The sequence below is a fragment of the Oryx dammah genome, unplaced genomic scaffold, assembly GCF_014754425.2.
Source record: "Oryx dammah isolate SB20612 unplaced genomic scaffold, SCBI_Odam_1.1 HiC_scaffold_11, whole genome shotgun sequence".
NCBI classification, from domain to species: Eukaryota; Metazoa; Chordata; class Mammalia; order Artiodactyla; family Bovidae; genus Oryx; species Oryx dammah.
Window position 1 is genome coordinate 39044844 of NW_024070195.1, and position 12664 is coordinate 39057507.

The 12664-nt window shown below is 43.9% G+C and overlaps 1 protein-coding gene and 1 long non-coding RNA gene across 3 annotated transcripts in view; one reads left to right on the top strand and one right to left on the bottom strand.

The window, feature by feature from the left end:
- Positions 1 to 8121, bottom strand: part of ZFAND3 (zinc finger AN1-type containing 3) — a 327628-nt gene extending 319507 nt beyond the window's left edge. The window contains exon 1 of the mRNA XM_040249777.1: positions 7914 to 8121. Within this exon, the coding sequence (XP_040105711.1) occupies positions 7914 to 7984 (71 nt within the window). The 5' untranslated portion in view covers positions 7985 to 8121. The remainder of the gene's footprint in view (positions 1 to 7913) is intronic.
- Positions 8122 to 8607: 486 nt separating this feature from the next.
- On the top strand, positions 8608 to 12460 carry LOC120870172. Of its 2 annotated transcripts, none has more exons than XR_005722738.1 (2): positions 8608 to 8891; positions 9135 to 12460. It is a non-coding gene; the product is annotated as an uncharacterized LOC120870172 (long non-coding RNA). The 2 variants fall into 2 exon arrangements; XR_005722739.1 differs by having other exon boundaries at positions 8608 to 8831.
- The last annotated feature ends 204 nt before the right edge of the window (positions 12461 to 12664 follow it).

Sequence of the window (12664 nt, forward strand, 5' to 3'; positions counted from 1 at the left end):
TTGGGAATCTACAAAAGTCACAGTCCAAAGTGCATACCTTCAAAAATTCTCATTTAAGAGAAAAAAAAAAAAAAAAAGATTCTCTATTAGTCCAACATCTCCCTGCATAGGCCTCTGAGGTTGCCAGTTTAATAAAGGTAAGAAAGGGGCAAAGATGACTGACCCAAAAGCTAACTTAAAAAAAAAAGTTCAAATTATAGACTAACTTATACTGAAATTTTAATTCCCAAAAATGACCAAAGGAGCACTTCCTTTGTTAATGTGAATTAACAATAGCAGTGCTTCTCCCTTTAGAAATAAAATATGTTAGAGCTGGAAAAAGAAAAAGAGCTAAATTAAACAAGCCTCACATTTTTAGAATATGAGAAAAAACACGGATCTAAAGAACTCACAAGTAAATACTCTTGAAAGTCAACTTTATCTTAATAAAGTTCTAGTTTTTTAACTAGAAAAAAGAAAACAGGCTTGAAAATCCTGGCTGCCTCTCACGCCAACATTCTAGAAGAACATTATCCAACAGAACTTTTCAGGAGGATAAAGTGTTCTATATATGTGTTCCCCAATGGGGTAACCACCAGCAATTGAAAAATATTACTTAAAATACAGCTAGTGTAACTGAAAATTGAATTTTTATTTAATTTTAATTAATATGAATTTTAATAGCTATATGTAGCTAGTGGCTACCAGACTGGACACACAATTCTAGAATACAGTCTTAGATTCTGATTATTAAAAAACTCCAAATGAAGCTCTTTAACTTCCCTTCCACATTTAACACACACAGAAAATTTCTTCCTTATTATCTCATTCAACAACATCATTTTGTTACCTAGGGACCCAGCCGAAAGCAGGATCAGCCTGTTTCTCAAACCCCCTAGCAGAACAGAATGATATCAGTCATCCACCCAGGTGGAATGAAGGCTTTCTTTTGCAAACCACTCTGGCACAAAGTCCCACAACAAGGCTGAATCTGAACAATTTAAGTGTCTTATTAAAATTATGTTAATAAAAGTTTTGAGTTGTTACTGGCCAACTTCCTATATGTGGGTCTGTTGAGATACTGAACTTAACCTTTCTTCAAAAAGAAAAAGAACGTTTAACTTCAATCTTGATCTATAATTATTGTGGTAGTTCAAAACTCTGCATCAGTTTGCATAGACACAACCTCCTCATGACCTAATAAATTCAAAAAATATTAGCTCTCACCCTCTTCATACTCTGCCCTCAATAAATATTTAATACACTGGGTTTTTTTTTTTTAAGAACTGTATATATTCAAAGAATTCTTAGCCCTCTGATTTTTCTAGTTTCTGGTAAATTTATGAAAGTTAATGTTAACTTTAATACCCAATTAAGGACTATGAAAGAGATTTTGTCAAAACTTTTCACCAGACAAAAAACGGGTTTGCCTTTATTTTTCGGGGGGGGGGGGGCACAAAGAGAGTAGTGAATAGGAGTGAATGGGGAGGAGAAAAGGATTATACCAAAAAAGCATTATGTCCTATATTGTCAACTGGATCTAACTCTAAAAAGCCACTGACTCAAAACAATGTAAACAAAGACCATGTTTTCATTAAAAAAAAAAATAAAATTATCTCCCTGTGTCCCATCACATCAAAGGGCAAATTTTGTATTTTCTGGATACCCTAAATGTAATCAGGAAAATGGGGCAAACAGATAGATAAATATACTGACAGTGAACGGGCTTCCGAAGTGGTGCAGTGGTAAAGAATCTGCTTGCCAATGTTGGAAACGCAAGAGACAAAGGTTCAGTCCCTGGGTTGGGAAGATCTCCTAGAGGAGGAAATGGCAACCTAGTCCAGTACTCAGGATTATCCAGGAAAATCCTACGATGAGAGCCGCCTGGTGGACTACAGTCCACAGCACCACAGTCAGACGTAAGTGAGCACATGTGAGTGCGCGCACACACACACATGAATACTTCATTTAAATCATTTTGCATCTTCAGATGCACACAAAATTCACAAGATGCAAAGTAAAACTGCGTGACTCCTTGACATTTACCCAAAGGAGCTGAAAACTGATGTCCACAAAAACCTGCGCATGGACACTGATAGCAGCTATTTCTGTAATTGTCAACACTTAAAAGCAACCAAGATGTCCTTCAGTAGGTGAATGGATAAACTGATACCTCCAGACAATCGAACCTTTTAAGTGCTTTTAAAAAAAAGAGCTATCAAGCCACAAAAAGACATAAAGAACCTGAATGCATATTTTAAGTGAAAGAAGCCAACCTGAAAAGGCTACCTACTGCATGATTCCAACTATACGGCATTCTGTAAAAGGCAAAATTACAGAGAGAGTAAAAAGATGAGTGGTTGACAGGGGATGGGAGGGGGGAGCAATGAACAGGTAGAACACAGAGGATCTTTACAGTAGTGAAAACTACTCTATACACTATAATAGACACATGTCACCATACAGTCATCCAAACCCATAAACCATACACCACCAAGAGTGAACTGTAGTATACACCATGGACTTTGGTGATAAAGACTTGTTGAAGTAGATTCATCACTGTTATAAACACACCACTGTGGTGGTGATGTTGATAACAAGGGAGGCTGTGCTTGGATGGAACAAGGGGTATATGGGAAATCTCTGTACCTTACTCTCAGTTTTGCTCTGAACCTAGAACTGCGCTAAAAACATAAAACCTTGTTTAAGAAAGTCTGTTGTTTCTTAGTCATTAAGTCATGTCTAACTCTTTTGTAACCCCACGAACTGTAGCCCACCAGGCCTACGAGACTTCCCAGGCAAGAATACTGGAGTGGGTTGCCACTTCCTTCTCCAGGGGATCCTCCTGACCCACAGATCCAACCTGCGTCTCCTGCAACAGCAGGCAGCTTCTCTACCACTGAGCCACGAGAGAAGCCCTAAAAAAATTTAAAATAAAACTGCACAAATGAGCAGCTTTGTGTTTAAGAGAATGTTTAAGGAGGGGTTTTCTAATCAAATGGATAATTAGTGACATCATTGGAATGAACATTCTACTGATTTACTGAATCATGCTGTGTTCACATGGAATTTAAAAGCCCAGGTTAAGCTGGGTGAAGCGTGGCAACATGTTCCAAGTGGAAGACAAACTGAAAAATCAAAAATGAATGTGAGTGAGAGGGCCACACACTGCCAGGAGCCAAGCATACTTGCCAGATAACTCAGAGAGTGACAGAAACAGAGTTCTATACCAATTCCCAAAGCCTGGTCTCAGAGACAATAAAAGAAATAATAAAAATAAACAACCTCTGTTTAATCTAACTAGTCAGTGTCTTGGCTAAATCAACTTTCTACTAGTAACCAATTCAGGAACAGAATTTATTTTGTAAGATTACTCGATCTCTGCTCTAATCCCAACTTTATTTAAAATTCATCATTATTTAGCAGATCTAGTTGGTAAGCAAAATGCTTCTCAACAGAATAGATCACAAACATGAAACACTAATAAAATCTATTTCCCTAAAGAAAATGTACCCATGTAATATTTCTTTTATGACCTGATTCATTAGAAAATAAATCATGAATGTCTTTTTATCAAAACAATGAGACTTTTACCTAATAAATCCCGTATCTAAAACACTCCATGATTCCCTAAATATCTGACTGAACATTTATATTACCATACTTTAAATTTCTTTACAAAAAAAATCATACTTCTCAAAGTTGCCATTAAATAACACCGTGATTGAGACTGTCTCCAATTGTAAAGGCAGAATATCAATAGTTTTAATTAGGTATTTAAACTTAATAAGCAGAATTAGAAAAAAAAAGTCCACCTTTCCCCATCCTAATTAATTATCCTTTCTATTAACCTATAATATACTCAGTATATTCTTCTTTCTTCCTATCTTTTTTTATATAATATTCTAGGTCTACTCTTTGAACAACTTTCGAAATTATCTGTGAAGACTCTATATTCCTCAGCACACTGTTTCAACGAATACCACTTATACGTATATAATTTAAAAGTGCTTTTACATATATCTGTATTTCAACTAAAGAAAATGTACCAATTGACCATTTCATTTCAGATTTGACAATCACAAACTAGCCTGATTTCTGCATGATTACTGAATGCCTAAAATAAGCCAAGAAAATGTCCATGCTTGTATTTCACTAAAAATTTTAAGGGAAAAAACTGTTTATGGTCATTAACTCTGAAAACATTTATGAGCGACACAAACATCTTCCAAATTTTATAAAGAGGTAAATCTTCAACAATTTGCAAGGTAGCAAAGCTTCCCACTGGTCTCTCTGTAACACAGTAACTTAATTACCGCCACACAATTTCACAATACAAAACTAGAAACAGTATGTGTTCTAAGCACTAACATATTTCCACTGCCGCTCCTCCTGGCATTCTCCTTTCTAACTGCATTACCACAAGACCCACCTGAAAGCTCTGCTATTTCAACCAACCCCAACTGACTAGTGTCCTGAGTGGATAATGCTGGGCAGCAAATCCTACAGCCTAAGTCACTGGACAGAAGAGCAATCCTAAAGGAACTGCCTTTAGTCAGCTAGTGCTAGAACATTCTAAGAGGCTCCTCTGCAAAGGGCTGGGTGTGGGCCCTGGCTAGCTGACTTTACAGACCTGTGCCTTCCAAGGAGTGCAATGCTGACTAAAGTTTTTACGGAACAAACTCACCTTCATGTTCATGAAGGGAAAAGCCAAGATACCTCCTCAGTGGCATCTCTCCATTCTCCCTGGCTCATAGACACACCTCCCAAGTCTTCTGTACCTCTGGACTTGGCAACATGCCACAAACATACAAACACCGCATTCTCTCCCACACACACAATCATACCCACATACCCAGGCAACTCTCAAGATCATCCAATAACCTTTCACATTAAAGAAAGTCACCTCACAACCCACTCAAAGTTCTTCGACAGCTCCCCAGTGCACTCAGAACAAAAATCCAAAGCCTAAAGCATCACCTATGGGCCCCTGTGTCACTAACTGCTCTCATCAGGTCAGCCGCATGTCCAGTTGAGCCATCTTCACAATCTACCAATCCTCTGCAATGAACTTTCAGCTGCTCAAATTTGTAGTGCCCTAACATTCAGGCCTTCAACCATGCTATCCCCTCTACCTAAGAGAAATCACTCTTCTATTTCCATTCTCTCTTAATCTTCCTACAGGTCTAGGCTGGGCAACACCCTCCAGGCTAGCTTCCTCTCTCTCTTCTTCAACTGTAGTAGGTGCCCCTTCCAATACACCCTCAGTTCAGTCACTCAGTCGTGTCTGACTCTGCAACCCCATGGACTGCAGCATGCCAGGCTTCCCTGTCCATCACCAACTCCCAAAGCTTGCTCAAACCCATGTCCATTGAGTCAGTGATGCCATCCAACCATCTCATCCTCTGTCATCCATCTCTTCCTGCCTTCATCTTTCCCAACATCAGGGTCTTTTCCAATGCATCAAATACACCCTACACCAAGCCGAATACACTCATTGTAACCAGTGTTTCACTATTCTGTGTACCAGTGCCCCTCTTGTCTACTGTACCAGAGCCACTCAAATATTTGCTAAATACATTCTAAGTTTACTTAATGAATATAACTTAATAAGAATGTAGCCCATAAATAAGGGAAACATGTCCAAAGTCAGTCATGATATAATGGAATCTAGGCAGCAATTTCCTTATACTTTCGTATAAAGTACAAACTACAGATGCGTTTAGGAAGGTTAAAACATTATACATTAAAAAGAACACCTTTCATCATAAAAATATTAGTTTTTTTCCAACTCCTGTTAGGTCTTCCTTGGTGGTTCAGTAACAAAGAATCTGTCTGCCAAAGCAGGAAACTAGGGTTTGATTCCTGGGTCAGGAAGATCCCCTGGAAAAGGAAATGGCAACCCACTCCAGCATTCTTGCCTGGGAAATCCCATGGACAGAGGAGCCTGGCAGACTACATACAGTCTATGGGGTTGCAAAAAAGTTGGACACTACTTAGTGACTAAACAACAAATTCCTATTAGGCAAATTGTAGTTCATAAAAAGTATCATAATGAAAGTACCAAAAAAGCAGCTCTGGTTGCTTCTCGGTCAAGTCTGGTATGAGCGTAACTAACTATTCCTCTCTACCACCAAACTCGCCTTGCATTACTCAGAACCTTGCTTGGTTTCTAACTCCTGACATAGATGTTTTATTAAGGGTTCCACTTATAATAATGGTCCCAATGACACAAACGTGTTGCCAGGAAATAGACCTCTGATACATCCTGGGCATTAGCTGCCACTGGCAGCTATTTTCTTTGAGCCACATGTCTTCTTATGAGTTACAATCTGAGGCTTGTGACACCAGATTTTTTCAGGGCAGCAGACTGATGTCATAAATGTGATGGTACTAAGCACTCTAAAGAGCTCACCAGCTCCACCCTGAAATCCCTGAATGCAAAGGGAAGCTTCCCATCTGGAAATAAAAGCCTCAGTTTCCCCAGCTATAGAGAATGGTTCCCACTTAAGATTTCTGTGGGAATCAGACAGCCTATGAAAGTACTTAGCAGACAACATCATTATTATTTTCAAGCCAAAAAGACGGAGAGACTACAAAACCTAAGATATTTTCACATCTTCAGAACTTTGGGTAATACCATAACTTATTTTTCACTAATATCCTTTCAGCAGGAAATTTCTGTGAAAGAAAAGGCAGAAAGATGAGGAAATGAGAATCGATTTTTTTTTGGTCATAACCTTTGAATATTACAAACTCCACAGTAATCTACATTAAGATCTACTTTCTATTTATCTCTGCACTCCCAAAAATCATAGCCTTAATTTCTACCTCAATCATCCCTAGGATCTGAAAGACAGTAAAGATACATCTTCAATACATCTTTCCAAAGTGCTCTCACAAGAAATAATCATTTCCTTACTGCCTCTATGCACCTCAGAATATACTGAATCTTCGGAAAATAAAACAAAAAAGCTAAATCACAAAAGTTGGCTTTCAACGTCTCCAGTTTCTTTCCAATAGACCTAGAGTCATGAGTTATAATGGAAGCACCTGTCGGGTAAAAGGGGTGGCAATCTTTAAAAACTCCAAGTGTAACAAGGAGAACTTAAACTGTAATTATAGGTGGTAAAGTTGACTTCCCACCTCATACATTTTCACTCTAACACAGGATGGCCAAGTAATAATATAGGCTGGCCTAGGTGAGTATTTTTATCATTAAAAAAAGAAATGGGAGAAGAAGAGAATTTGAGCCAATTAAGCATACAGGCTCTCACGTTCCTAAGTCAAGCTGACTTGAGATTTTTTTTTTTTTGACAAGGAAATCTTACAGACCTCCTGAAACGTGTTTTAAATAAAGGTGAGAGACCTCAAGAGTCGTGTAACTTTACCCAAGCCTGGGTCCTGGGCTCAACTTTTAAAAATGGGTGACGTGTGAACAGCTTCCTAAAAGCAAATGGGACTAGGATATAATTTAGGAAGTGATGATGCAAGTCTCTGGGGGACAGGGAGGAGGGGAGGTGAAAAAGTCAGAGGAAATACCCTCCCGGTTCCTGGGGGCACCAACTCAAGACCAAGGAGGGGAGAAAGGATCAGCCTCCAAAAGCCGAAGGAAGGGGGCACCCCCAGCTCCAGCCGGAGGTGCCAACGCCGCCCCCTCACCATTCCCGTGGCCCTGCCCCCCCTCACCCGTGGCCCGGGCGGCCCCTTTCGGCCCGAGCCTCGGGCAGGCGAGTCCCCGAGGGTGGCAGCGCACCCCAGGCAGGGCCTTCTCGGCCCACCGCCACCCCCGCTCCCCCCAACCTGGAGCCCCTCCCCGCAGGCCCGGCCCGGGCCCAGCCCGAGGGTTCCGGCCTCCCCGAGCCCGGAGGCCTGCCCTGGCGGCCCCGGGGCCCCGCGCCCCGGCCCCCGCCCCCACCCGGCAGGGCACTCACCCCCAGAAGCCGCAGGGACAGCGAGGCGGCAGACTGGGCGCTTTGCTGCGCTCGCTCCCGGCGTCTCCCATGGTGCTCGGCGGCGGCGGCGGCGGCGGAGCTCGGCGGCGGCAGCGGTGGCAGCGGCTGGGCCTGGGCCCCGCTCGAAGGAGGCGGCGGCGGCGGCGTCGGGGGGCTCGGGGCGGGGGGAGGGGAAGGGAGCGGGCGGGCGCGAGTCCGGGGCTCCGAGCCGGGATTCCAGGCCGGTCAGCTGGAGGCGGGCCGCACCACTCGGCCTGCGGAGACGGGGGGTGGGGGTGGGGGGAGGCCGGGGAGGAGGCGCGGAGAGTAAGAGGGAGGGGAGCTGAGGAGGTGGGGCGTGCGGGTGAACCGAGGACCGCGGGGCGGGGAGGAGGGAAGACCCGGCGCCCTCGGCAGCTCCCACCGCCGCTCCCAGCCACAGCGATGTCCCGTGCGGCGGCGCTGGGAAGGACCTCAGGCCCCCCCGCCGGCTCCGGCGTAGCAGCGGCCGCTGTGAAAGCCGCGTCCCCGCTCGCTCCGTAACACTCTCCCCTCCCCCGGAGGCTGCGCTGACCGGACAATGGCCGCTCCGCCCCCTCCCCGCCTCGCGCACCCCTCCAGAGGAGTCACACAATGGTCTCGCCCGGGGGGGTCGGGGGAGCCGCCGCCGGAGCCCAGCAGCTGATCAGCTGGGCGCCGGGCGTGCCACTTTGTTCAGCTCCTCAAAGGAAGAGGACGGGGCCGTGGGCAGAGCCGAGACCGCGGGGCTGTCACTCGGCGACAGGCCTTGGTGGCTTTCGTATCCTTCGGGACTTTTAAGGTCTGAGGGAAACTTAACCTTCCCCCGCCCCGTATGAAGAAGGGGAAAGCACGCTGCTGAGTACTCTGGGGCACGCTGCCTCCCCCGAAACGGGAGTGGTACGCCCCAAGCGAGGGGGGGGGAGCGAGAGGGGGGAGGAGCAGACTAGTTGTTTAAGGGTAAGTTGGGCCGGTCCCGGAGCGGCGGCCGAGCATCGCGCATGCGCCCGGAGACCCCGTAAGCCGGCCCGGGGAGGGGCTCGGAGGAGCGCTTCCAAACCCGGAAGTGGGGCTTGGTCTGCTGGGGGCCGTCGGGGTCTTCAGCTAGCCGAGAGATGCACGGACCCAGCGCTCCTGCCCCGGGGAGATGTCGGGGGCCATTTCTCAGGGAACTGCTAACCCCTGGAAAATCTCTCTTCCTAGGTCTCCCACACCCAAGCTCACTCTTCCTGTTCCACCCGGAGAACTGGTCTCCCTTTGGCAGCGGTAAACTTTTGAGAATGTCCCTCCTCTCCTCCGCACCAAAAATGAAGAGGGGGCAAGAGAGTAGTGTCTTGGTCAGATTCCTGCTCTTCTAAGCCTATCGGTGTCCCCAGACATGAGTTCACTCCCTTTGCCGAAGCGAGGACAGCGTCTCTTCTTACTGGAGTGGACATTTTGGTTTTCGGAGGGGAACTATGGCCAAATCAGTGATGGAAATTTGGGAAGTGACCAAAAAGTTTGAGCTACTTAAAAAACGAGTCCTTTAGCGTTCATTGTCTTGTAATGCTGAACCCATTCTGAGTTCCAGCCAGTCGTGAGCAGAAGGTAATTACTGATGACTAATTTCAACAATGAGCAAATTTCCACCAGATCTGGAGAAATGACCCAAAGCTTATGGGCGAACTTCTCACTCCCTGGGAGGCTTCTTGTCTTCTTTTCTTTTCTTTTCTCACAGTTTAGCATGTTCACAGACGGACTTGAAGCCCATCCACAGGGGCCTTGAACCCCTTTTCCTGGCACAGAGGAGGGCTTGCCAGTTGACAACAACAAACCCTATTGTAAACAGACGTTGCTTGCTGTCCCCTCCTGACCCTCACCAATTAAAGTTTTCTAAATAGTCACAATTATTTTAAGTTCAATGCTGCTGCTGCTGCTGCTGCTGCTGCTAAGTCGCTTCAGTCGTATCCGACTCTATGCAACCCCATAGATGGTAGCCCACCAGGCTGCGCTGTCCCTGGGATTCTCCAGGCAAGAACACGAGTGGGTTGCCATTTCCTTCTCCAGTGCATGAAAGTGAAAAGTGAAAGTGAAGTCGCTCAGTCATATCCAACTCTTGGCTAACCCATGGACTGCAGCCTACCAGGCTCCTCCATCCATGGGATTTTCCAGGCAAGAGTGCTGGAGTGTTGCCATTGCCTTCTCGGTATAAGTTCAATAGAGTTCTCTTAATGCCTATGTTTCCAGTTGCTTTGGGAAAGCAGAAGTTTGACACCTCTGAGCTCCCTGGCTCATAGCACTGGTATGAAATGCCCATTTTGTTTGTACATGCTCTGTGGACTTATTAAGGTTCTTGTTGCTTCTTCTGACCTCTAATAATTTGGGAGAGACATCAGTGAGCAGGCCTGAAGAGAGATCTTAGGGGCCCACCTACCTCCTATCTCATAAATAGCAAAGATCCCACTTAGTTTAGCATTCCTCCTAAACAGGCTCTTACTGATAAAGACAGTGATTGTAAAAATCAAACCACTTAAAGCCAAAGCACCCCCCAAATGAAATGGTGATTTATTTTGCTTAATATTTAGTTTCGACTTTGTGGATTTTCACAAGACTTCAATAAATATTTCTGTCAAAAGCCTATAGAGTGGATGAAGTCATACGGCACACCTAGCTATCATTGGGCTTGTGTTTCCTTAAATCTTCACTTAAACTGACATAAAATTGCCACATTCATGAAAGATTTACAGCCTTTTGAGTTTAACAAACTGAGATTAAGTGGGACTCTTGCTGTTGGCATCTTGACAACTTTCTATTGTATGTGGGAAAAAAAAACTGTAAAAGCAAAAGGAAATTTTTATGTAAAACATGATTGTCATCTTACAAACTGCTTGTCTACCTGTATGTTCGCCAGTTATTCAATTTAACAAGCATTTATTAAGTAGCCAGTATGTACCAGGCATTTCCTAAGGCTCTGTCCCTCCTATTCCCCTCTGCCCCCTTCCTCACCCAGCACACTTCTACTGCCCCTTCATTCATTTATTACCTCTATGTCTCCCATACGCTGCAGGCAGAATTGGTCTCTCCTCCTTCTGCCCAGATAGTCCCCATTATAGGCCTAGGAAATTTATATGTCTGTGTGTTCTCACAAAACCTAGCTCCAAAAGGACTAGCTCTTAGAAATTGCTGTTAATGTGCCCACAACCAAGTGGGGTATTACCTAGATTAATTTTATTACCAAATACTGTTGTTTTATTTCTATATATACCTTTCTGTTTCTGCATGCTCTGTGGACTTGTGGGCTCCACCAGTCTCAGTGGGACTGCAGCAAACTCAATCCGTGTTTGTTGAATGAAAGAGCTAATCTGATAAAAGTCACTCTTAGTCAAGGCTCTTTTGTCTGCCAGTTTCTGCCAGTACAGAAACCTACTGAAACTTCTTTGTGCCCCCCAAAAAAAATTTTTAAGAAAATAATCTAACAGAACCCAAAGGCACAGAGAGCAACAAGATCTCACGAAGGACTGGAACAAGGATTTAACTTACCAGCATGAAGCCCAGTAGGTATTCCTTCATTATCTCTTTTTCTCCCTGGTCAAATGTTGTTCTCTCTACAGAACTGCTTCATTCTTCTTTGCAGACTTGCCTTCACTGCTTCTCTGGGAACATAGTAGAACATGGCTGTCCAAGTTTACATATCCTCTCTTCCAGAACATGGCTGTCCAAGCTTACGTATCTTGATTTCAATAACTAACAGAGATTGGGACTTCCCTGGTAGTCCAGAGGCTAAGACTCTGTGCTCCGAATTCAGGGTCCCTGGGTTCGACCCCTAGGTTGGGAAACTAGATCCTGCATGCTGCAACTAAATAATCTGTATGCCTCAAAGAAGATCAAAGATCCTAAGTGCTACAACTAAGACCCAATGCAGCCAAATAAATATTTTTTAAAAAAGAAATTGGAAATAGCCAAGAAATTAGAACTTGCAGAGATTAATTAGTATCTATGAACCCTACTTCCCAGGAGAAAACTTTATTGATCTAAATCATGACAGATTGTCTAATCCTCATACAGTCTCCTTTAGCCAGTGGAGCATAATATAGTCAGGGCTCTTTGCTTTGTAATGCAAACATGGCTGCTAGAGGCCTATCCTTGTAGCCTACAGTTCTCAAAGAAGATCAGTTATATTCTTGGCAAAGATTCCTAAAGGTGTCTACCACAGACCAAAACAGGAATAAATGGGCAGCCTGAAATTGAAAAGCATATAGAACAATGGACAATTTCAAGAATTTTCCAACAAAGGAACTGCTATTTAAACTATTTCAGGCCTAAATTTAAATGGCACTCCCTCAAAGAAGCCTTCACTGATACCCAGCACCAATTAAAATTATGTTACTCCATTTTTATCTTCTGTGGCACTCTGTTCCTTTGCAGCACTGTTCACAGTTTATAATTAAATATTTATTTGTCTCCTTTCCAAAGATCATGTCTGTTTACTGCTATATACATAATGCCCTGGGCATATTTAGTTGCCATTCAATAAATATTTGTTGAATGAATACAAAAGCACAATAATTTGTTCATCAATGTGAGACTCATATATGAATTGGCATCCTAATCAGGCTATCCTGGGGAAATGTCTCCATCACCACTCAGATCACCTAAAGGCACTGAAACACGTGGTGAACTCTTGTTACACAGCAGTTGTAAGAAATAAGACCCAGTGTTCACCTGCTTCCTCTTAGTATCTTCCTAGCTGGCTG